The sequence below is a fragment of the Strix uralensis genome, chromosome 13 (genome assembly GCF_047716275.1).
Source record: "Strix uralensis isolate ZFMK-TIS-50842 chromosome 13, bStrUra1, whole genome shotgun sequence".
NCBI classification, from domain to species: domain Eukaryota; kingdom Metazoa; phylum Chordata; class Aves; order Strigiformes; family Strigidae; genus Strix; species Strix uralensis.
The window spans coordinates 20784208-20808598 of record NC_133984.1 but is presented as its reverse complement, the minus strand read 5'-3'; the positions used below and the strand labels follow the sequence as shown (position 1 = coordinate 20808598).

At 38.2% G+C, this 24391-nt stretch overlaps 2 protein-coding genes across 5 annotated transcripts in view; one reads left to right on the top strand and one right to left on the bottom strand.

Moving 5' to 3' along the window:
• MTMR1 (myotubularin related protein 1) overlaps positions 1 to 17793 on the top strand; it is a 39696-nt gene extending 21903 nt beyond the window's left edge. For all 4 annotated transcript variants that reach the window (XM_074883208.1, XM_074883206.1, XM_074883207.1 and 1 more), the window contains 3 exons: positions 2310 to 2423; positions 3798 to 3974; positions 16531 to 17793. In XM_074883208.1, the coding sequence (XP_074739309.1) occupies positions 2310 to 2423; positions 3798 to 3974; positions 16531 to 16695 (456 nt within the window). In that variant the 3' untranslated portion in view covers positions 16696 to 17793. The remainder of the gene's footprint in view (positions 1 to 2309; positions 2424 to 3797; positions 3975 to 16530) is intronic.
• Positions 17794 to 20402: 2609 nt separating this feature from the next.
• CD99L2 (CD99 molecule like 2) overlaps positions 20403 to 24391 on the bottom strand; it is a 34635-nt gene continuing 30646 nt past the window's right edge. The window contains exon 11 of the mRNA XM_074883209.1: positions 20403 to 24291. Coding sequence (XP_074739310.1) covers positions 24227 to 24291 — 65 coding nt within the window. The 3' untranslated portion in view covers positions 20403 to 24226. The remainder of the gene's footprint in view (positions 24292 to 24391) is intronic.

The following is a 24391-nucleotide window of genomic DNA, read 5'->3' as shown; positions in this document are numbered from 1 at the left end:
TACATCAGCTCCAACAGTACAACTCTTGTATCCAAAGACAGGGTTTCAATAAAGTGCTATCACTTATTAATAAATTAGTTGGAGTGCAACCACTGATGTATGGAATTTTGAATATGCTTCACTGGATTGGAATAGCGGCCATGTCGGCATCCATCTGATTAGTATGGACCTGTCACAACACAGAACCCTAATGTGACAAGGCTCATTAAGTGCTTTCGGTTAAAGAGAGTCCCTTTAGGAGAGGCTTTGTCTTCAAAGTTATTTCCAAATATCATTTTGATCCTTTGCAAATTATTTTTGCTCTCTGTATCTGATTTCTGCTTTGGGCTGGACACAGGAGATGGAGGTCTGAGACCCACTGAATTTTCTCCTGACGTGGTTTGGCACACCTGCTTATCAAGTTCTGTTCATGCTTTTTTAAAAGCATATCAGTGTTGTTAACATCATTGTACTGTAATTGAGTTATGGCATGATTTCCTAGAGAGAAGGAAGCGCTGTAAGTGGTAACTTCAGAACATGACTGAAAAAGAGGATTTGCTAATGTTAGGTTCCTATATGTCTTATGAAAACAAATGGCTAGGTGATTGAAAACAAACCAGTGGTTTGAGAGAGAAGCCTCAGTGTGAGCACACGGTGCTGTTGAACAGTGTGTAATCCATAACAGAGTCAGAAGAAGGAAGGCTCCGATTCATTTTGTGAGTCGTGATATTGAGAATTTCCTTACTCAAGACTTTCAGTTGAAAGTTGGTATATCCTAGCTTGAGAAGTCTTGGAAAGATAATGTTTTTGCAATGTCTGACTTAAATCAATCTTCTTTTAAAAGAACATTGCTTAAAATGTAGATCTTTCTGGGTTTAATACAAGCACACCCATTGTGTGTTATTCAGCTCTTTACTTTCAACATGAATAAACATTTGCCCTTCATAAATCACAGATGACACTGAAGAGGAATTTCTGGATCAGCTAGTTCATCCGCAGTCCCAGTTGCTGCGTTATCCCTCCTAGCTGTACGTGTCATCTTCTTTCTTTATTTAAAGTAGCTCTTGAGTCACTCATGCCAAGGTGTTCAGTATTCTTCAGTGGCACATAACAGAAACCAGTCCGCTACTTTCCTCAGATCTGAAATAGGGACTTGAGATTTCTCCATACGGCAGGAAATTCTTCCTTATGAATCTGTAACTTTGCATTTTAGAACTCTGTAGAGATTTACTCCTTTAGTGGGAATGAACAAAATTTGTTTCATTTGTCCTGAAAATTAGTCTCTTACAACATTCTGTTTCATGGTAATGAGAGAAATGCTACTTCTTAAATTTTCCTTTAGGCTTCTAAATTTTTTCGTCTCCTAAATGTTTATCATTCGGTATCTGTGTTTGAGACCCTTGTCATACTGAACGCAAAGTTATTTTGACACATCAAGCAGTTGCCATATGTAATCCTATCATAAAATTTGATTGAAGAAGGACCTTTACCATCTGAATAGGTAGCAGCCCATGCAGTTTGCATTAATTTCTTCCTTTATGATTTTTAGAGCACTACAGATTAAGATATATCTTAAACATTTTGAGTGTTTTCAAATTTCTAACTCTTTTTCCTAGAATGTGCCAAGTGACCTCTGCCTGTGAATAAAATACCTAGCAGTGCTCAGTGGAATAGCAGTTCTTTCATTTCAGATGTACAGGATTTACTTTCCAATATAAAAGAAGAGGGATTAAAGGGTTATTGTACATAGCTGATGGTAAACTCAAGGGGGGAAGTGGAGAAAAGTAACTTACTTGGGTAGAAAGTGAAAGAAACAATTTAAATATATGTTAAACTTATTGTACATGCAGTAGTTTTATCCAATTTATTGCATTTTAGAACAGAAAATAAAACGCCTTAAATATCATCATCATCTTTTTTCTTTTTTTTTCCGCCCCAAAAAAATGATTTCTTGTCCTGTAACGAGAGAAATAAAGCACATGTTGAAGACAGTTTGGGGTGGGTTAGAACAGAATACTATTAAAGCTCCTTAAAATGGATTGCTTCATGTCACCAGCTTCACATTAGCTAATGTTTCTATGTTTGTATTCTAGTGTACTTGCATAATGAATGTAAGGTTTGTCTCTGAGGAGTATTTATAAAGAAGTATGTAGGTGAAATGTGTTATTGCAATGGGAGCTACTGAAATTGCTGATTTTTTCTGAAAATAATCACTAAATAAGAAAAAAAATCTTACCTGAATCTTTTGGTTATTTCTTATGTCTGACTTTCTTCCTTTCTGCACTGCTTAAAATAAAGTTTAAAGTAATTTTACCAATTTTTTATTTCAGTTTCCTGCAGCCTTTGAATTCAACGAGTTATTTTTGATCACCATTCTGGATCACCTTTACAGTTGTCTCTTTGGGACTTTCTTATGCAACTGTGAAAAAGAGAGATTAAAAGAGGTAAATAGTGTAATACACATTCTTATTTTGTTGGTTTTGTATGAAAGTGCTTAGAATACAAGACCTAAGAACATCTGTGCTGTGTTTTTTGATACATTTGTCACATAGTCTTAAAAGACAACATGGACGTGAAATTTCATGGTATGAGAAATATATACTGAATGTCCTGCTATTAAATGAGGTGGCACTTATTTTTCTTTGGTTATTACCTGTTCAGGGGCTTGAGGGTTTTAGAAAATCCTCTTTCAGATATTTCTAGCCAACATACATGATTTTAAATAATCATTATAAACTTATATTAGCATTTCTTTTGCTATTTCCAAAGGAACTCCTATGGATGACTTTGCAGGTCACTTCAGGACATAATTAGGTGAAATTTATGATTGAAGACTACAGAAATTTAAAATATCTAAATGAATGAAGTTAGGACTCAAAAAAAAAAATCTGAAAGAAAAAATTTAAAAGTTTTTTAATATTCCAAGTACACTTTGCTTACTTTTGGCTTTGTTGGTTTTAATACTTTATATTTTTTAAAGGAAGTAACAATTCCTTGCCATATATAGCTTTGCTGTGTCCTTTGGATTTGTTTCTACTGCTTCTATAGGGAAAATGTTGCATGTAAATACCACAAGATGGAGCTGAATAACGTGTTCTCAGCAAATGCAGGGTTTCCAGACAGCTTGCTTTCATAGTCAGATGCAATTCTCAGTAAAGAAATGCAATTTAAGACACAGCAGTAGTAGAAACACATGCTTTACAGCACTGAAGGAGTGTAAAATTGCAAGATGAATCTGATGTAAGTTCAGATTTCCAATCTTTGATCTAACCATGATTATGCTGGTTACATGTAGAATAATACAACTTTCAGAAGTACAGATAAAGATAAAATAGGCATTTTAAAGCATAATATCAATTGATAAAAGCAAATAATGTGAGTTGCAGAATTGAATAATTCTTTTTCACAGATGCTGTTTTGGATCTTCCAAACTTCCTATTTCTTCACTGAGTTTCTTGTCAAAGCTAATTTAATTTTTTTTTTAGTTGGTCGGTATGTAACCATGTATTTAAGTAGCTGTAAACATTGCTGTAAATTACATGCAGTACAGCTTTCTTTTGCTCAACTAGGCCTTAGCGTCTCTGAAAATAATATGCCTGAATCTCCTTCCTCAGTTAGCCTTGGGCCAGAATAGATGTTCAAATGTTTTGCTGAAGTTTTAAGGCTGTTTAATGATCAGCTACTGGAAGTGTTCTCAGAGTGCTTAAAATTTTCTCGTAGATAAGGTAGATATCGCAGACAGAATTACTGATATGTAGGTATGAACCTTGTATTTTAAGGTTTTGCAATCCATATAATTTTTTTTTTTTTTCAATCAGGAGGTAAGCACAAAGACTATATCGCTGTGGTCCTATATAAACAGCCAGTTAGATGAATTCACAAATCCTTTCTACGTAAACTATGAAAACCACGTCCTGTATCCTGTTGCCAGTCTGAACCATTTGGAACTATGGGTGAACTACTATGTCAGGTGGAACCCAAGGATGCGGCCTCAGGTATGAGCTTTCACATGACTCTTATGTTTTAGTGAAGAGCACAGAGATTTAAAAAAACCTACTATTCTTCATAGTGTCAAACGCAGCATTTAATTTTAAAAGTGCTCATCTCTTGCATGTACTTCAGGTGATAGGGAAAAAGGTGATTTTCTCGAAGAAGATGCGGAATGTGTTCAAACTTGGTAAAGTGATGTTTTCATTAAGGTCACCAGTAGAATAGGGAGTTACAATATCACTTTATTGGGTTGTGAAAGGTAACAGATTAACAGTCTTTGTTGTCAGAAGATTACTTTTATTGCACTTCTATAATACTTTGTAACACTTTTTAATACTTTTATTGCCTTAACCTTCTTGTAGAGTTTAGTGTACCTTTGCTTTTAATCATGTTTTGCCCTTTACCGAAATGATATAAAATATAGCGGCAGTTTCTGAAAGAATTGGACTATGTACTGACTCATTTTGTAGCCTCTCTAAACTTAGCATCACATAGATGCTTGTTTTCAATTGACCTTTACAGTTTCAAGCTGGCATGCTAAAGATTAAACACTCCCTGTACATGCTCCTTGATTCATCCAGTATTTGTTCTTATAAGTAATGTCTGCTATTCAGATAAATCTCTAAATCTCGTCAGACAAATACTCCATATGCTCTCATGCTTAGAAGTCTGAAGAAAGAACATTCAGTTTGTGTCACAACTATAATATATCTGATGGTGCTACACCATCTCTTTATTAAGGTAACATTCCAAGGTACCCCCAAGCATATTATGATAAATTACCTGTGTTAAGTGACTGCTCGAAAGCTGCTTTCATCTTCTAGCAGTTAGAATGAGATGTGAGTTTCAAATTTATTAGACACCCACAAGTCAGGGGCTGTTGTAAAAGATGGTGTTCCAAGGTAAGTTTCAAGGACAGTGCACTGGTAGGAGTCCAGGCATCTGCGAAATACCTTTTAAGGTCCTGGAAAACTCTGAATTGCTTGCTTTCCCACTGAGATGTTTCCTCTGAGCTGCTTTGTTTCCCTTGTTCTGTTTTGGTTGATGTAGTCCTGTGACTGTTAGGTACTCGTTAGGTGTTAGCACATGTTAAAAGTCAAAAGATGGTGTATTTTAATCTTTATGGTTTTAAAGTAAAATTGTGAACTGCTTTTTAGCAAAATATCATCTCTTTCTTAGCCTATTTGCTGAGTTAGCATGGTTTATGCCTGCTTTAGTATAATCGACCTGTGGCAGTGACAGGTTATTACTTGTATTTAATTGAGATCTATAGGCCCTGAAAGTGAGCAGGCTTTGTGAACATATAGGAAAGCTAGACCCTGTTCGAAAGAGGTGAGGGTGGGGAAGAGATGACATAATGAGAAAGTGCCAGAACTGTCATATACCTAGTGGCAAGCTCTGCTGACCGCCTCTGTTGGAGAGTGCTCTGCCCACTTCTGTTGGAGAGCACTGGGCAGGCACTCCAGCATGTGTGAATCATTGGTCTTCAGCAGTCTTTGAGAGTAGGTCCCTAAAATCAGCAGGCTGAAAGTAACAAAATTTGATGATCCTGGTAACTGCCTTAACTTTACTACTACCTTCTTTTCTTGAAGAACTAATACAATTCTTCCGACTGTTTAGTTCTACCACATTAGCTTTGTCTTGTGAAGATACATCATGCTTTTCCTCTTGTCTCTGGCCTGAATTTATGTGATATTTGTGACAAATATTTCAAAGTGTTTCACATCTACTTGGATAAATTTGCTGCAGAAATTACGATTTTTTGTTGCAGAATTGCGTTCTCCAGTCTAATTATGAAAGCGCAAACTCATGCAAACAAGTAAATAGAGACTTTGTAATCACAATATGCTAAGTTTGCTTTCTTCTGTATTTGCATTGTCTAGTTTCACACCCTGTTAGCCAATTCAGTAACATTCAGACCCATTCAGTGACAGAAAAAAAGACAATGACCATTGTGATGCCCAGCAGGTCTTCACTTATCTTCAGTGAAAAAATTTCTTAATCAGTGGGTTTATTAAGAGAATGAACATCTCTGCCTGCTGATAAAAGGTGTTTTTGTTGAATACCTTTTAATGTGGTTCTGTTGGTTTTCAACTAGAATAAAAGACAATGAAACATTTAACATGAATGAAGAGGTCTCTGATGAATAGCAGTTCAAGGCAACCTCACGTGCTGTTTTATCAGCTGCAAAAACATCTTCAGGAAACTAGAAAATGTTTGTTGTTTTCTAGGAGCTCACCAAAAAGAAGGAATGCCTAATAGGTGAATTTAAGGGGAGATGAATAATAGTCCTGTAATCTAATCAGAATAGATTTTTGATACGCGTTTTCGACCAACTTTATATTACAGGAGAGAAAACTCACAAGAGCAGAAGGTCAGGTTTTGGTTTGAGGCAATATTTTAGGTTTTCTGATTTCAGCTTGATTAGTGAAGCTTGAATTTTTAAATGGACCGAGAGAAGTTAATCATTGCACTTCACTGACTTTTCTATTGGAAATGAGCATACATCACCTTTAATTATTTTAGTTTGAAAATTATTGAATGCTAACTGGATATAACCGCTTACTTTTGCATTGTTGTACTCTGAATATCTGTGTCGCATCAAACCTTTAACAGTACAGTAAGGTCTGAGCAGATTCTTCGTTGCCCTAAGACATAGAGAGTTTAGCATTATTCTTGTGTTCCGTAAAGAAAAGATTGCTTATAATGATGTATTTTCAGTTCTAGCTAAGTTTTGTGAAAGGCTGAATTGGTGGTTTTGATGGTGTTTATTTGCATCAAGAGCCCCATTTTAGGATTATAGTATATTGCAATAGATCCTGTGCAATTAGGATCAGCCTCCCTTCCATAGGGTTCAAAGCTCAAGTGTCTGAGAAGTGAACACCGTGGAAAATTCTAGGTTAAATATAGGCATGTCTTGTAGCTTCCCTTTTTGCTAAACTGCATCAGCAAGGTCATTCTAATTCTTAAGTGAAATAAAATGTTCCTTGGTTTCAGTTTGGAGGTGTTACATCATTATTGACTCCTTGTCCCAAGAAAATTAGATAGATTTTAGTCTGATCTTATTTGAGTTTATTGACTGAGAAGATTTTTTTTTTCAGATTTGCCCTTTCCTTGGGTTAGAGGAATGTGTATTTGTATGTGGCCTGTGGAAGATAAGCTCTTTCGTTCTCTCATACAAAGGTGTGTGCTCTGTGGGTACCTGCTACTGGACTTACAGATGACCCTACTAGTCTGGAATAGATAAGATAGTATGATACTTCTGAATTTTTCCACTTTGAGGAGTTCTGGCTGCCAGATGTCAGTTAGTTATCTGCTTGGGCAACTCCGGAGGGTGAGGAGAACACAACCAATGATGTTGCTGAATATGACTTCTGCAGGGGCAGTATTTTTGGACTAATATACTCTTGTCATTCATATATGGAGAGCATAAGTAAAAGTTCTGGTCCTTTCAATTCAATGTGTGTCTTGCTGTGTGAGAGGCAAGGAAATAATCTGTTTTGGTCACAAAATTTGCATAGTCCATTAGTATATGTTTAGTTGGTTTTATACCTTCTGGGAAATGACATTTTAACCCTTGGAGTACAGGGCTTAAACTTGTTTTGGTTTAATTGTGGGGTTTTTCTATGCCTGCTAATTTTTTTTCAAGCTCTGTTCTGGAAATTTGGCCACTGTGCTAGAGATAATATCATCGAAATCCCTATAAGTTCTTCAAAATTATGCTTTTCTTTGTGTGTGTGGACTTTGATTCAGAATGTAAGGCTAGCACCATCTATATCCTAGAAATTCAATTCAGCTACTGCAGTGGGATCATCTGCTAAAGGCAGTGTTTGGAGCTTCTATGAAAAGCCAGGGAAAGTCTGTTCGGAGGTTAACAACTGACTTTAAAAAAGGAAAGGAAAAGGTAGGAATAAATAACTGTTTGTTCAGTATATACAGAAATTACTGGAAAGCATATAAATAGGTTACAATGATTGCTGGGGTTTTTTAATGCTGTGTATAGAATTGCAGAAGCGTTTGATGTGTTGAATAGTTGAGTGATTGGATGTCAGCTGAACTTCAGTGTCAATAAACACAAAATATTGCATATTTAAAAGCACAAATAAGATGCTAAGCATTACTGGAAAAATTGTGGAGAATAAACTGGAAAATGCAGTTACTTGAAACGCTTATCCTGCACATAATGGCATATGACTTACTGTCTGGTACATGGGGTGTTCATATTATTTATACCTGCCCTCAGTCAAGTTGCCCAGCATTTTCCTCTCTGAGCATGTTGACATAGGTCATAATATTTTCAAAGTTCATACATTTTATTTAACACCATTTTGTGGCAGGACAAAGCCATCATATGACTCTGGAAATGCTTGGCATTGCTGGTCCGCGATACATGCATGGTCTTGGGTCCATCTTTTTGCATGAAAGAGTGAGGCAGGAGATGGCAGGAGAAGGAATCGCCTTGTGGGTCAGACAGATAGCTGAGTGGTGCCTTAGCTAAGGAGATTTCATCCCTGCATTTACCACAGCGTTTCCTGTGAGACAAGGCAAGTTTCTTAAGAGTACCTGATAGTTTCTCTCTATCTGGGTGTCTAAGTCAGGATTTCCAGAGTCTGATGTACTGCAGGTAGCTTACATCTGCAGATAAAACTCTCAGCATTCAAATGATATGGAATAAAATAAAGACTAACTGCTTATCCTGTGTGCTGAAAGAATCTGTAGTTATTTAAGAAAAAAAAAAAAGATGGGTATCCTGTAATGAGCGCAGCATCAGAACACATACAGAAAGGGAGAAACTAGTACTGTGCAAATAATCTTCCTTTTGGGGAGTTTCTAGCATATTTTGAAGAGCAAGCACTGAAAGCATTGCTGTAATCTATCAGATGTCTAAATCTAAATGGGCTGTAGGCTTTAACAAGTAGTGGCATCAGCTCGTAGCCTGTAGAGTTTCCTGAGTCTGGAAATCCGTGCAGTTTTTTTGCAAAAATCTGTGATCCAGTTCCCACATGGTAGGATTCATAATTTCTGTTTGCTAGTCATTGCTTTTGCAGAAGGCCAGGGTTTTTGCTTGGTTTCCCAGGAGCATACCTCTACAGTAAGTGTGGAAGTATTGATTATTACTGAAAACTGCTGTTTTCATCATTTGAGATTGCCTTTTTCTATGAGTATACTGTTAACTAGGTTTTAAAAGCAAATGTGTCAGAGTTCCAGCTCTTCGTGAAGAGGAACAAAAAGCTGAAGTGAAAGATATTGTTGTCTTTCCAATGCACAGAGTAGGTTTTTGAAAAACCGACAGTCTTAAGTCAAGCAATGAATTTAAAATAACCATTTTCCTCTGCAGCCTTTCTTCCCTGTTGCTAAAATAGATAAAGTATACTCGCTGAACAAGACAAAATGCATTCACTGTTGAACAATTTTCATGTGAATGACTGTCCTTGAGCTAGTACAGTAATACACAGTAGATATCCATCCAATTAAGACTTGGCGGTACTATAAGTGAGTAGCTATTATAATTTCTTTTATACCTATCCTTGTGTTGACAAATTTTGCTATCCAAAAGCACTCCAGGATCCTGAAGGATTACTTGGGAATGAAAACCTGAAAATCAATACTGAAAGTGAACTGTAGTAATTCTGTGAAGAGGGAGGTTTGATTTTTTTTTTTTAGGAAATGGAGCTGTCTTATGTCTGTGTGTTTTTAGTATGTGTTGCAGTGTGTTTCTTGTATAGTGTGATTGTAGTTTCTGTGTAGCTATAATTAAAAAAAACCCTTAATCTTCCTTCAAGTCCTCACCCAGCAGGAATAATTTACTATAACTGTGAAGTGGCATGTTCTGAGAGTTACGGTACACCAGGTTCTGATTTCGATGTACGTGTGGATATTCAGTTTAAAAAATGGTTTGGTATCACTGGTATTTTAAGCAATAAAGACTGTTTCTTTAGCAGCGTTCTGAGTATTTTTCAGCTCATTATAGGCAGTAGGTACCTTATCTTTGAAGTGTAGGAAAAGTATCTGCTTTTGAATGAAATAGGCGATAAAGCTAGCTAATCAGGCAGATAAAACCCCACCCGTTTTGACTGGTTAATTTGCAAGAACCTACAATCAGTTCTTTCTGGGTGAAAAACATTACTTGGCTCACTCAATTTTGCAGCATTTTGCTGTTTTTTTCTGGTTGGGGGTGGGGTTTCAAATATTGCAATTACCACTAGCAGTGGGAGTATTGTATATCATGTCTTACAGGAGAAAGAAACTGCTTGTACCAGAGAGAAGAAACTCTCCGGAGAGACAGGGCAACTGGCAATATCATCGGTGAGGAAGGAAGGGGAGAAGCAGCAAGTAGCAGGGAAGAAGTGCAAGAGTAGAAGGTAGATACAGGTATATACATAGTAGGAGGAGGGGGGGTCAGGTTCTAAGTTTAGTCATGGCTTGATGCAGAAAAGTTGAACTGGAAACTTAAATGGGCAAAAATGCAAATTGTTAAAAAGCTAGAGAAAACTAAGAACTTCGCTAAATCTTCCTGATCGGTTGATTTTATTTTTTTTTTTTAATTACAAAAAATTGGTTCTCTAATGTAACTGAATGAGAGAGGGGTAATGGAATAAAAAATAGGGATTTGAATGGGAAGGGACTGCAAAACTTTGTGAGAGCTTAAAACCAAACAAAAAGATGCTAGAATCATGGACAACTGGGATAAGTCTGTAAAGCGTATGTTTAGTGCTAAGGGTATTGCTCAGGACAGGTAAAAGGGCTAGGGACACGGGGTTTGGGTAAGTGGCTGGAAAAAGGTGGTTCTGAGTTAGGGAGGGGAACAACATGCAGTCTCAGTCATACTCTTCTTAGCTCCTGAGTCAATATTACAGTAGCAATTAAAAAGAAAAAAAGATCCAACCCACTGAAAAGTCATCTTGAACTGTTGCAGGTAGATTCTTCTCCAGCTTTTACAGAGCCATCTTTTTGGCTAACGCCTGCAGCCAGGTCACACTTCCCAAGGATCTGGGCCCTTTTCCCCACCACTTAGTGCTGCTGGCAAACTCCTTACTCTTGTCCCTGCTTGGATTGTATTGCTAGCTGTATTAGATGTGAATGCCAGTTTTGTTTTGGACTGATAAACTTCTTAATTTGTTTTTAGTAAATTTTATGTGATTAGGGAAATCTAATTTTATTTCTTATACATAGTCAAATGACAGAATTTTTTGATGAGGTTAACCCACCATAATCTGTTAAAATGTAGTACATTCACCTTTATGTTTCTACTGTATTTTTTACTGGAATATTTTGTTAAATAACAGAATATATATATAAAAAAATAACAAATGAAAATTATTATTTTATATATATAATAACAGAAATGAAATTTATTGTTTTTCAGCACATTGAGATAATAGTTTAAATAACGTGTAAAAAACATCCTGAAGCCCTAATGAGCAATGACCTGGCCAATTTTCCAGCCCAACAAAACCGCAGATGGGCTGCCGGGTTAGGTTTTGTCTGCGTAGGCTCCTCTTGTGCAGCAGAAGTAGGTCTTTGCTTTCCCCTGGAGTAGGGACAGAAGTGATGGGGACCTGGCTATAGTGGCCGGGTGTTGCCTAGCAGCATTACTGCAGCAACATGCTGGGAAGCTGGTGTTACAAAGCAAAGGGTGCACACTCTTCTGAAAATCTGGTATCTATACGGTGGAGTAGAGCAGCAAAAAAATAACTTGAACGCGACTGGGTGGTGGGTCCAGAGTCATCTTGTGAGCTTCCACTCCTAATTTGAGAGGCAGGATGAGAGAGTAGAAACAGTACATGGGCTGTCAGACCCCCAGCAAATTCAGTCAAATCAATTGCATGATTTCTTAACAAGACTGTAATAAAAGCTTGCCGTGGAGACACTACTTGTGCTGTGCAAGTATACACTTCTAGGGTTAAGGTGGTAACAAGGGCTTTTAATAAACGATCTCCAAACTTCTTGTTCCGTACAGAATCTGTCACTCTTCCACTTCCTTTTATTCTAACCAGTGGCAAAGGAGACCCTCGTTCACAGCAAGCCATTACATTTGTTATTGTGAAGGTTGTTGGACCCATTTTCTTCTGAAGAAGTCTGTTTGAGGGAGGAATTGCATGCTGAAATAAAATGGTGTGAAGTGACAAAAATGAGGATAGTTATCTGTAAGAATTTGCACAGGACAGTATGAGGAAACACGGGCAGCAACAGGTCTGCCTGGGAGTAAGTCTTCAGGAAATGTGGAAATGAACTAAACTTATTTTTTATTATTATTTTAATGTTTTTTGTGACAGATTTCATTTGAAGATGCTTCATCCTCTTACTCTTCCTCCTTCTTCCAAGATGGAAGGAGGCTTCCAGAAAGCTGCATAATTCCAGTTCTATTTGGTTCTCTTAATGATTTCATTAAAAAAAAAAAAAAAAACAAAACCATGACTTGAGGTTGAGGCTTTGTTTTGGGCATTTTCCCCCTTTTTCCCCTCTAGAACCACTGTCTTATCTTTTCATTCTTTCATATTTGAATTTGCTGCTTTTTTTCAAAAAAGGGAAGTTATAGTATCAGAATTGAAGACATCTGGGGAAAGCACAGCTCCTCAAGCCAGGCTGCTTTTCAGGTCTTTTTATAAGAACTTCTGTAATAGTTTTTTATATCCTTCAGCTGCCTATACCACCTTTTTCTTACATCATGAGGGTGTAATTCTAACATGGACCTTTATCACTAATAAATCACTTATTGTCAGCTGCTTGAAAATACTCTGAAAGTGCTAAAGATTTCTCTAGACTGAATCTGACATGTTGTTTCATGAAACTAAAGCATGTATCAGAAGTTTAGTGCGTGCAATCTGTTTTTGTAATATTGTTTTACAACATTGTGCATCTACATGATGCTGTATTAAATGGCAAGGCAAGAGTCTTTTCCTGGGAAAGACTTGACATTAGAAAACCATGTTTACACTACCATATGAAATGGCTTGTTGATATTTATGTAGAACTGTCTTGCAGTGTTGGCATCTAACATGCACTTCTTAAAAGATGGCCAACATTTTAAAGCTGACCCTTTTTTTTTCCCCATTGTAAGACCTACTCTGCCTTGCTTACAGCTATGCTGGACTCTAATTATTTGTATTGAGTCACCAAGTGTGTGTGTCTGAATTGTTTTGTAAAACTTCATCCAAGAAGGCTCAGTTGCTTATGAGAATGTGACTAAGAAAAACGTTTTCCCATATGAAAATACGGGTATTGTAGAGTTCTTTTGTTGGGGCAAGGGGCTGTTTTTCTGTAAATATTCCATCTCTAGGGCAAATGTGAGTTTTTAGTAAGAGAGATTATGTTTCAGAAATGTGCCTCCTCATATCCTGGAAGAAATCCATCCAATTCAGAGGCTGGAACAATCTCAGTGAATTCTCAAGGACTGAGAATAAATGAGAGTAAAAGGACTGAGAGATGGATTTGATACAGAGTCTATGAGAGAGTTGTGACTGACTGGGAATAGGAACTAGGAGTGAATAATGCTCTGAGTGTTGGAGGTCTTTGCTTTATGTTCAACCCATGGAATACAATCTGGGAAAGCAGTCTGGAGGGGGCACGGCTGCAGACAAAGGAGGAATTGTCCCGTGGGTGAGGGAGCAGGATGCTGCTCTGGAGAAAGGAAGTTTCTCCCTGCCTTTGCCACAGGATTCCTCTGTTGTAAGGGAGATCACCTGCAGCAGAGTGGTCACCATGTGTGTGCTCCTTATTTACTGGGTGTTCTGCTTGATACCCACAGGGCCGAATTGCAGAATTGCTAAGTTCTCTATTAAACCAATTTGAGATCCGAGGTATGCAAAATTAGGAGGTGCTTGCTTCAGATCCTTGTCTGTGAAAGTGGTGTGTTTGTACTCCCATACTTATTAGGGTGCTGCAAATTTGTTTCTTGACATGAGATGAAAGCACAGAAAAGGAAACAAGTATTTTAAGTTCAGAAGAATAAATAAAGGATGGGGTCAGACACTGCAAAGAAAACTAAATATTGAATAACTGCTCAGTAATTGAGTAGCATCAAACTGTGCACTGAATAAATGAAGAATACAAGGGGGAAGCTACTATTTTAATGTTTATTTAACCAACGATTTTATAGAGAGGTACAGGAAGGCTGAATTGAGTTTGGAGAAGTAATCTTCATTCTGACACCTCCTAATTTTTTGAGATCATAATTTTGCAATCTTAATGTTGAAGAGTTTTTTGTGTGACTTGACACAGACTTTTTAAATGTCATTATTGCTATTTAGCTAATTTATTTAAAGACAGTCCTGTTCTTTAAGATGGACGTGTGGGGAGAACAGCACTTGCGTCAGAGTTTGAGCATGTGTCTTGTTCAATTAAGTTCGAGGGGAATGCAGAAGAAGGATTGAGACATGCAGCCACACTTTTCCTCCTTGAAGCACTTTACCCAACATGCCAAGTTCTGCAGCGGCTTTTGTGTAGTGTATCCTGAAATGATTTGTAGTAGCTTCCCCAAAAGCCAGTTGTATGGAACAGCTTTTTATGAGTGTTTGAGCATTGTGCACTGGAACACACCGGCTAATGCCTGTGTGAAAGGTGTCTAAGAGAAATTGGGCTGTTATGCTGAATCATGATTAAGCTGTGAAGAAATCAGGTGTACAAATCTCCTGTGACCCAGGGCTTGCGTGACTAATGATACCAATGGTAAATCACTCTGTTACAGACCTAAGTGTTTCAGGAAAATGTCTTCATAAAGAAGAAATCTGAAGTGGGAGTGTATGAGCAAGGGATCTTTTTACTTGAGGAAAGAACAAAAAAATACGGGGGGTGCTAACTCCAGAAAGTCTTGGTCTTCACTGAAATTTGAATTTTCCACAGTGTGTATTACAGCATCTTGGACAAACTTCATCACCAGACTCAATTTTGCCATGTTTTTATGTGTATACTTTTTCTGTAGACCACTTCAGAAAAATGAGATTGGCTTTCTGGAGGGTGAGCTTTGTGTTTCGTTAGTGAAGGAGGCTGCTGTCTTGTGGCCTCGCTTGCTAAAGACTTTGCATGGTGGATGCAGGAGAATATTGCAAGAAGAGAAGGAATTCATTGCATAGTGAAGGCAGGACTCCAGGGTCATTGGGAGCTTGGTGGTGAGCAATGATTGTTCTGCTGAAGACTCAAAAAGTTACGCTTTTAAAATTGGTGTAGATGACATGCTGGATGAACTGATGACCCCCAGGGTACTGGGAGCAGCACTTTGAGAATGCACTGAAGTTTCTGTTCATGGGCTAAGCCACAAACAAGAAAAAAATATATGGCCAGAAAAATGTTGACCTAAAAGAGACTATTTGATACTATTTAACTCTTTTAAGTTTAGTTCTAACAGGTATTTTTCTGTTTCAGAAACACGAGTGCTAGGTTTTGAAAATATCAAAAGCAAATGCATGGATTTTTGATGTACTTTCTTCACAAAGCCAGAATTCACAAAGACTTAAATTGTGACTCGGTTGTGTGTTGATGGCAAGAAGAGAAACCCTTTCTGGTTTTTGATATCTTCTTCACATAGCACCGTGTGAAAATTTCATGCTCAGGTGTGCATCCCAGCCCTGTAATCACTTTTAAGCAGTAGGAAGTGATCACGGGTGAATGCAATTCCCTGAAGCCTGGCATTCCAGAAGCCCAGGGTATAAATTACTTACAACATCTAACAATCCATAGGTTTCCCATTGCTTCATTTCCCCACCATTGTCTTGCCAGCCCAATTAAATTCTTTTTCCCATCTTGCTCTTTCCAAAAGCTATAAACAATTAGAGTTTATACAGGATAAAATAGATTAAAGCAATTTACAGTCAAACTTTTTTGGCCTTTCTGTGGCATTTGGAAGAAGGGAAGGTCTCTCTCTGCTTTCTGAGATAACAGATCCAGCTGCAAAAACCAGTGTGTCTTGCATCTTCCTTTGGCCATGATATAGTTGAATGTTCCAGATGAGCGTGAAAAATGCAGAGTGGTGCATCTCTGGTGTTTTTTGGGCACTGTCAGAAGCAGAGACAGAAACCTGTACAACCACTTCTATAAAAGGTTTATTGGAGTGTGACTCTGGGAGGTCCACCACAAGCACAATTCACTTGGCTGCTGCACTTTTCTCACTGACAAGCTGGAAAGGGTCAGACTCTTGGAAAGATGCCTGGTTAGAGGAGTAACAAGATGCTTCGTACAGAGCCAGCTTTGTGAACTCTACTCTCTTTACATAATAAGTTCTGTCCCAACAGGCAGGGGCAATAGTTCCCAGGAAAGGCATTTTAAGTTCAGCTGAAAGTGGTATTGATAAGGGATAGGGGTACATTTATTGAAGTCTGTTTGGTATCCCATCAAGACCATTTGGAAACAGTCTTTTGAAAAGGTTTCCTGCCAACTGTGTTGTTAGAAAGAGACAGTTTGCTGAAATGTTTAATCAAATGACTAAAGAAACACTTTCCCTAAATATTGATATACTGAAATTCATAGGGGTTGGATTCCTTGTGTTAATGAAGAAAACAGTGGAAGCACTGCTTGAGAAGAGAACTCACTGTGAGAGTCAAAGCCTTTTCTTTCTTGTCCTGGCAGGTTCCAATCCATCAAAATCTTAAAGAGCTCCTTGCCATCCGGACGGAGCTTCAGAAGAAGGTTGAAGATTTGCAGCGGGAAGCTGCTACACGATCCATTTCTTCCTCCTCTGATAGAGGTTCGTCTCCTTCCCATTCAGCCACACCAGTGCACACCTCTGTGTGATGTGTAACAAAAGCCACGTGAAAAAATTTGTGTCAGGTAATACAGAGAGGGAGGATGAAATGCTTTTCCCGTCACAAAAGGATTGTGAGTGACTTGTAATTGCTATGATCTACTTGCCTTATTCTGTGTCTGATATTATCATGACGAGGCCAAAAAGAGCTTCAATAGATGTGATGTATTTTCTTGTTGGCAGTTCAAACATGTGTTTTGACATTCTAGCTAAATCACCAATTGTGAAATTAAACTTTGTTTTGAGCAACTAACAATTTAACCATCCTGAAAAGGAATCCATCTGCCAAGCAGACAGAAAAATGCCTCTCCCACTGCCTAGGGTACCATGCCTGGTTGAGAGAATCAGATGAAATGCCACATGATGCTTACACAGAACACAGAACGTTTTTCTGAATGGGAGCTCCTCATTTCACTCAGTAATATATATATTTTTTTTGGCTAGAGCAGTTTATTTTTTTTAGGTGATTAATGCACTTGGAAATAGATTTTAAAATAAATGTTTTCCAGTGTAGTCAGTTTTACATTTCGGCTAAATATGCCATTAAAAGTGGATGAAGTTAAGCTGGATTTATTAAGTACACCACACTGACTTGTATGATGTAATATATTTGGTAAAGCATGTATTTTAGGTTTTTTAATGCCTTTTGTACAAGTTGAAATGAAGTCTTTTGACTGTTTAGCTTATTGTTCAGTTCCAGCCTCCTGAGCGAGGGGTAAATTTATTCATGTCAAGGTCTTGTACAAAGTAAAAGTTTGTTTTCTAGGAAATGCTAATATTTGGGGTTGCAATGACACCCAGCTGTGTAAATTGTATAGTCTGTATAGCTCCACATTTTGTTAAGCGTGTTTTGTTTTAAAGTGTACACACAAAATGCAAAGCTGTGTGCGTTTATACACATGTGTATGTGATGTTAAACATATGCATACTCCCGTGGTTTTAAGCTGTAAGTTCAGAAAATGGATTCTGCCTGTCCAAACCCTTTTGAAGACCTTAACTTGTAATGACTTTGTTTGACAGAGTTTTTAAATAATATGATCTTAATTGGTTTTCTTGAAATAAAGCCTCTTGGCTTTTTGTTTTTTAAATTGCTGCTAGAATTTTTTTCTGTAAAGCGAATAATTTAACTGTGTTTTCATACAAAATATACATTCCCGACTTTCTTTCATCTCCTCCCCAAAATATTCGGATCAGAGAGATTTGATTACCATAAAATCCAACCTTTTAAAAAATTACTCAGTAGCCTTCTTGGAAGGCCCAGGAATGGTGCACACTGAAAATTTTCCCTGGATTGTTTTCCTTGCTGTGTTTCATGAGAGTCTGGTTCTCCTTAGGGCGCTTAAATACTGCAGCTCTGCTTTTTGACTCATGCTTGTATTGCTCCGAGTTCTGCTCGTGGGAATTAAGCCCCGTTCTTAAGAGCCAATTGATTCTATATGCCGATTGTGGCTTTTACTGTCTGTGAGTATTGTTTATTACTGCACATTTATTCTTAATATCTGATGGCGCTTTTCTGTTTCTCTGCATTCATATATATCTACAGCATACAGTTAATGAGTAAGGTGAGCTGCTGAGCACTTTGAACTTCAACTGGAAAGGCTAATGTGCTGTATCCAGTCTTACAAGTTTACTGTGCAGCACAGGGTATTTCAACATGTCCTTTTTATTATCGTGAATGCTTTTTATAATAGATACCTACAAGAGCAAAGTTTAGGAAGGCTTGCAGTGTTGCATCTCTTAATCAACCTCAGGCTTTTTATAAATAGATGAAAGATGTTTTCTTGTAAAAATGGTTCTGCTGAACAGTATGCCAGCAGTGAATTTTACATTGCCAAAATATGTTGAGCTGGTATTGAATTAAACTCTTCCATATTTCGGATTTCCTTGACATTTTAACTGTATACTAAAGTAAAGCACATTATCTCTAAAATGCAGTGCTAAAGAAAATCTTTTGAAGTTTTTCTCTTTATTGGTGCTAATAATCACAACATTTCCTCTATAATTATTGTAAAAGTGACGACTGGATTAGCTTGGGTATTCTGAGATTTTTAAAGCTTAGATTCCTAGAGCTAAAGTCTGAGAATTCGGTTTTGCATAGAAGAATACCAGTTATTTCAGCTGACTGGCTGTTTATCCGCGAGTTTCAGCACAGCTCAGTGAGTCCTCTCTGATCTGCGGGGAAAGCACTGGGGGAGGGGTCCTGCTGTTCTGTGTGTAAGCACAATGGATGGTTTTGTATGTACTTAGCATGGACATTTTCAGAGGTATTATATAGCTCATATATGCTAGTTAAAGTGTAGTTCTGTATTGAAGAGGTGACTGTCTTTGTACTCAGTCTGCTTCTTGATAATCAGATTTTTTCCTATTGCTTTAACAAATAATAGTCATTATTTTTTATTTTTCAATAAGGCAGTACTGAACTGGCTGAGGAAAGAGCAGAACCCCGTTCTGATCCCTGTCTGATGCACCTTGGACAGAACTATTAACTTCTGATTCAAAAGCTGTATCTTCTTTTGCTTTGGTTTTTGGTCTTGAGTCTGCTGAGTATAAAGGGAATGTGTAGAGACAGCAAGCAGTTAAGTTTGACCTACAGGATTTTCCTATTATCAATGATGTGTGAGAGGGGGAACAACCTGAATCTGGTGTCCCAGAATGGGATGAAGCCTTGGTAGCCAACTGAAACATTTTATGCTTATAAAGTCAGTTAAGTGAATCATCAGCATTAGACACTTTCCCATTTTAGTCCTGTTTCAGAGCTGAATTACACATTTCCTCCTTTGTAGATAAAAGTAATTTTTTGCTGTTTCATTAAAATGGAAGAAGGCTTTTAAAGCTGGTAAACATTCCTATCTGCCTGGTTTTATTCCCTGCATGGGCAGCCTTCCTCTCAAGGAGTTACAGCTTTAAACGAGAAGTGTTTAATTTTTCTTATTTTCTGAGAAAAGCTGTACTAATTCATATGCTGTATGTAGTAACAGCAAGAGTGGCTGGTTCTTGAAAAGCTGGAAATAAGGAATCAAGAGCTCCCATTCATGGGCATTGAGCCCCACAGCAGAGGACAAACGAAAATGGGCAGTTTAGAGCATTCCCCAGGTGAAGCATTTATGTTAAAAAGCAAAAAGGAATGTCCATTTGCTGAGAGATCACATCTGCTGAACTACGTGGGTATCATATTAGAGATCTTTTTGACTGCCAGATTTTGTGCAGTTGCGAAGAAAGAGTTTTATTTCTACAAGAAATACGAGTCGGAAGTAGCTAGTTTGAAATACAAACCACCTTTTTTGACTGTGAGACTAAGCACTGCATCATTATACAAAGATCGAAAGCTTAGTTTGCGCTGCATGGGAGATTCATCTACTGGATATGAAAATCCAAAGAAAACTGCAGGAAACGTAGGGCAGGGAAAAGGACTGAAAAGCAGCCGTGGTGAGTGCAGCCAGGGACACAGGGCACTACCTAGACTGTAGTCGCTGGGTGACCTGAGGAGAGCATATGTGTGTGTGTGTGTGCAAATATTTAATTTTTACCCTTAAATTGAAACTTTCATAACGATACTTGTTTTCTCACAAAGTCTAGTTTGTTTTGGTTTTTAAATAAAGTCTTTAGTTATAGAAGAGGTGATGTACAATAAGGATATGACCCACCATTTGCAGCTTATTTCCCACATAAAAAAACCCACAAAAGATCAAGTCTGAAATGTCTTACTAGTCAACTTGGTTTATTTGGTGTTTTCCAATGGCAGTCAAATTCTGGTTTTTACCCTCATGATCCTTACATGCAAATTAGCAAAATGAATCTTATTTTCTTACAGAGTAACGTTCATCTTTCATTTGGTAGAGATCACTTCTGCATCAGCAAACAATATGCCTTGCTTTTAAGTGAGGACTTCACTCAAAAGAAAGGATTCTCTAATTTCACAATACTGTTGTTTCTGAACTTCATTTATTCCTGAACCTCCTTTGTTGCAGAAGCAGATTTTTAAAGCCTTAGCCTGTCGACTCATCTTTTTCAGAATTCGAAATGGTATTTGAAATGGACTAATTCCACTTTTATCACAACAAATGAGTAGTTAAGAATGACAATATAGCACTTGTAAGGGTTCTTTAGTGGGGTTGCATGAAAATGACTGAGTGCCAAAAAAATCTGAAACTCATGTCAGAGTATTCTCAACTGAAGAATCTAAAACGAAGAAAGTACTACAGTATTGCCAAATCTCAGCTGAAGAAACTACTCCAGTATTGCCAAAGGAAAATGCAGGTAATTGATAGAATAAGCAACAGGAAGAGAGCTAGTTAAATTCTTTCTGTTCTCTATTTTCTCTGTAATTGAGAAACCTTTTCTGAATAATTTTATTAAAAATAGCTTTAGTTAAGCTGAAGTGAGGTGTGGTAAGAAAAAGCTCACAACACAGGTAGTACATAAACTCTCAGGACAGCTGTATATATAGTTTTTGGACTCATGAAAAAAAAAAAATCCCAGTTTTCCAGTGTTTTATGGCCTTTTTTTATAAAGGATGAGAAAGTTCATACCATGTATATAGAACCTAAGTGCAGGGTTTTTAAAAATTCCATATCCAGATTTAAAGAGAATAGATACTAATTAAATGAAAGTAGTTCGAGAGGTCAGTGCTGGGTCAGTTGTTTCAGAACTTGGATCACTACTGGGAAAGTACACAGGAATCCTCTCAGTTGCTATAATGCCTAAAATATAGATGATGTATAAAGTCCCTGCTTCTCAGAGACTGCTCTGACAGTTCAGATGGAGAAGGAGGCAGACTGCAGTAAAAAGCAATTTGAGCTTTTACTGACATTTAGCACATGAAGACTTTGACTTTTGTCCAGTTTTGAAGACCAAGTTTAACTTCTTTATTGCGGTATTTGTCAATATTTTCCTATTTGAAATCCTAGAGAAAGAGATCTTGAATTCTGTTACTGTGACTTTTTGAAAAAGTGCTCCCTTTCAGTGTGCATTTGTGGTTTTCCACATACATAGAGATTACACTAAGGCGTAAGTATTCACCAAAGTCACAGAAAAGGCCTTGGGGAAAGGAGCAACTTCTGAGTTCCAGAAACTGGGTGGGTTTTTTTCAGTGAAACAGCTTTGCTTTTTTTTTTTTTTTTTAACTGCAGTTTTTGTGAATTAGACATGTGTTTCTCCTGCGCTCTAGTGTAAGAGTTTCCCAAAGGAGGGGTAGGTGCTATATTCTTTAAGCAATGCTGGACACTCCATTGCACTGTCCGCTAGACAAACAGGGAGGGCACAGTTGTAGAAATGCAATAAAACTGATGATGTGCATCTACAGAAAACACAGTCATCTGCAAAAGGAGAAATGGAATTACGGTCGCTTGATCTAAGCTAGGAAAACGGCTCTAGGGATCATCACTGCCACGTTGTAACACTTCATCTACAGTAACTTTCTAAAAAAAAAATTTTTCACGCTACAGCTTTCAAATGTGTTCGGTTAAGAAAGAAAAACAGGCGCTGGTGCTTGGGAAGGGGGATGATACACAAACTCAGCTGCGTGGCTTCACTGGCGTCTGAGCTCCTGCACGTGATGATGCAGATCCTGCGGACCGTGCTTCCTCCGTGAAAACCCTTCTCTGGGAGTAAGCAAACACAGAGTGATCCCATCTCTAGTTCCTCTGCTGCAGCTCTCTGAGCAGCCACTAATTAAATATTTCTGTTTTCTAATCCAAACACATTCATAAAACAAAGCAGCAGTAGTTTGCAGCAGTATTGTTGTAGCCTAAGTGTTCTGAATACGTGTGAGGCACCATATATCCCTAGAACTCCTCTCCCTCATAAAACACTGTAGCTGTTCTGCTAGAGCTAGTGTAAGGCTTTAAAAATGCAAGTGTTAAAAAGAGCGTAAAGAATTGTGCAGCTATTGCAAAATACTTAACCATGTTACTAGACAATTTCCTTTCAAATGGAGCTGTTAGGCAGCAATGCTCCGAGGCTGATTCACCTCCTTCCGTAAGTCGTGTCTACCTGAAAGCTGTGAATTTGTACATCAGACTGAAAGGCTTTTTTTTTTTTTTACACACATTCACAAAATATGGGATTTGCAAAACAGTACAAAATGCACACATTTCAGGTTTATATATAAATAGTGAGTACCTCTTGCACCACGTAAAGTGAGTTTTCCTTCGCTTGACAGCATGCTTTTTAAGCAATCATGGATTTGGATAAATGCATCGGAAAGTGGCAGTATCCACATTTTAGCAGCGATAAAAAAGGGTTAGGGAGGGATCAGAAAGAAACACAAATTCTTGCAAGATAGTGAAGGTCAGGTCTTGATACCGGTTTCACGTTGAAGAGGGCCGTGTGAGCACCCGTCTGGGATGGGGGCGCTGCCGTGGTGGCAGCCCTGTGTCCTGCCGAGCACCGCTCGCAGCCACGTGCTTCCCAGAAAGCTGCAGGAACCCCACGCAGGACAGTGGTGGAGGACTTGTCCTCTCGGGAGATTCTGCCTTTTTTAAAGGTTAGTCGGTGACACAAAGGATGAAGCTTTAGGTCCTTTTTCTGCCTCGGGTGCCAGGGAGTGCTCTCAATACTTGCTGATAAAAGGAGAAGGTGGGGGACTGCATCTTGCTAAGCTTGACTCCTCTGTGGTAGCGAGTGTTAAGGTCTTAACAGATACCTACTTCGGTTGTTTTCTTTTGGGTTAAATCTGTAATTTGTCCTAGTGTGAATGCTGAACCTGTCCTTGAAAGCATCCAAACACAATTTTCACTTCAGTGACAACACAGGTATCTCATGTCACACAAACTATCGCTTGGCACCTGCAGCTCCATTCTGATCTCTAGCATAGCCAAGCGCTCAGAGGGTATTGGCTAGAAGTGGACACTGCACACACTGCCATTACTTGTATTTATGACTTGGCATGAAAATCAGGTCCTTTTATTTGGTTAGAAGCCCAGCGCTGTGTGGTGGTGAAGCACCCTCAACTCCTGCCTTCGGAGCAGGGACTCACCCGCCCCAGCCTGAGGCCACCCGAGGACCTACCCATAGGCACTTCAGTGGTAGGCGCAGCTATGCTAAGGACTGCAATCTCCCCTCAGGAGATGAGCAGTTTTCATCACCACCCTTGGGTGCCCACAGCTGATGGCAGAAGTTGGCTGGAGGTGCTTTACAAAGGGCTTTGAATGGTTCGCTTTGGATTGCTATGTACAGGCACTTCACTGTCCTCACATCTGTAACCTCCTCTGCTCCTTGAAAAGGGTCTTGTCCCTAATTGAAAATTGACCACGACTGAAGCACCTTCTGTTGGTTTGCATACAAGTGGACATCAAACCTACAATATTACTTGAATGTAAACATACACCTCTTTGCAAAAAAAAAAAAAAAAAACAAAACATAGCACCACTCTAACCCTAAAGCCTAGAGCAATAAGAAGCCAGTTCAAGCCTAAGTACACATTAAATAGCTTTGGAGTCAAATTAAATAAAAAGCAAAATTACAAGCATGTAAGATCTCCATTTGGTGCTGACTGATTCTTTTCTAGCCCCGGGTCATGCTTTATATCTTCGCGCTGTCTTGTTTTGGTGGTTCTGCTGACTGTGTTTCCAGTACTGAATATTTAACTAGGAAGAAAGAAAAAAAAAATCATTAATACAATAGCACACGATGGAACCAGAGTGCAAGCAACGGCTGCCTGGTACTGGTTGGTTGTATGTGACATTG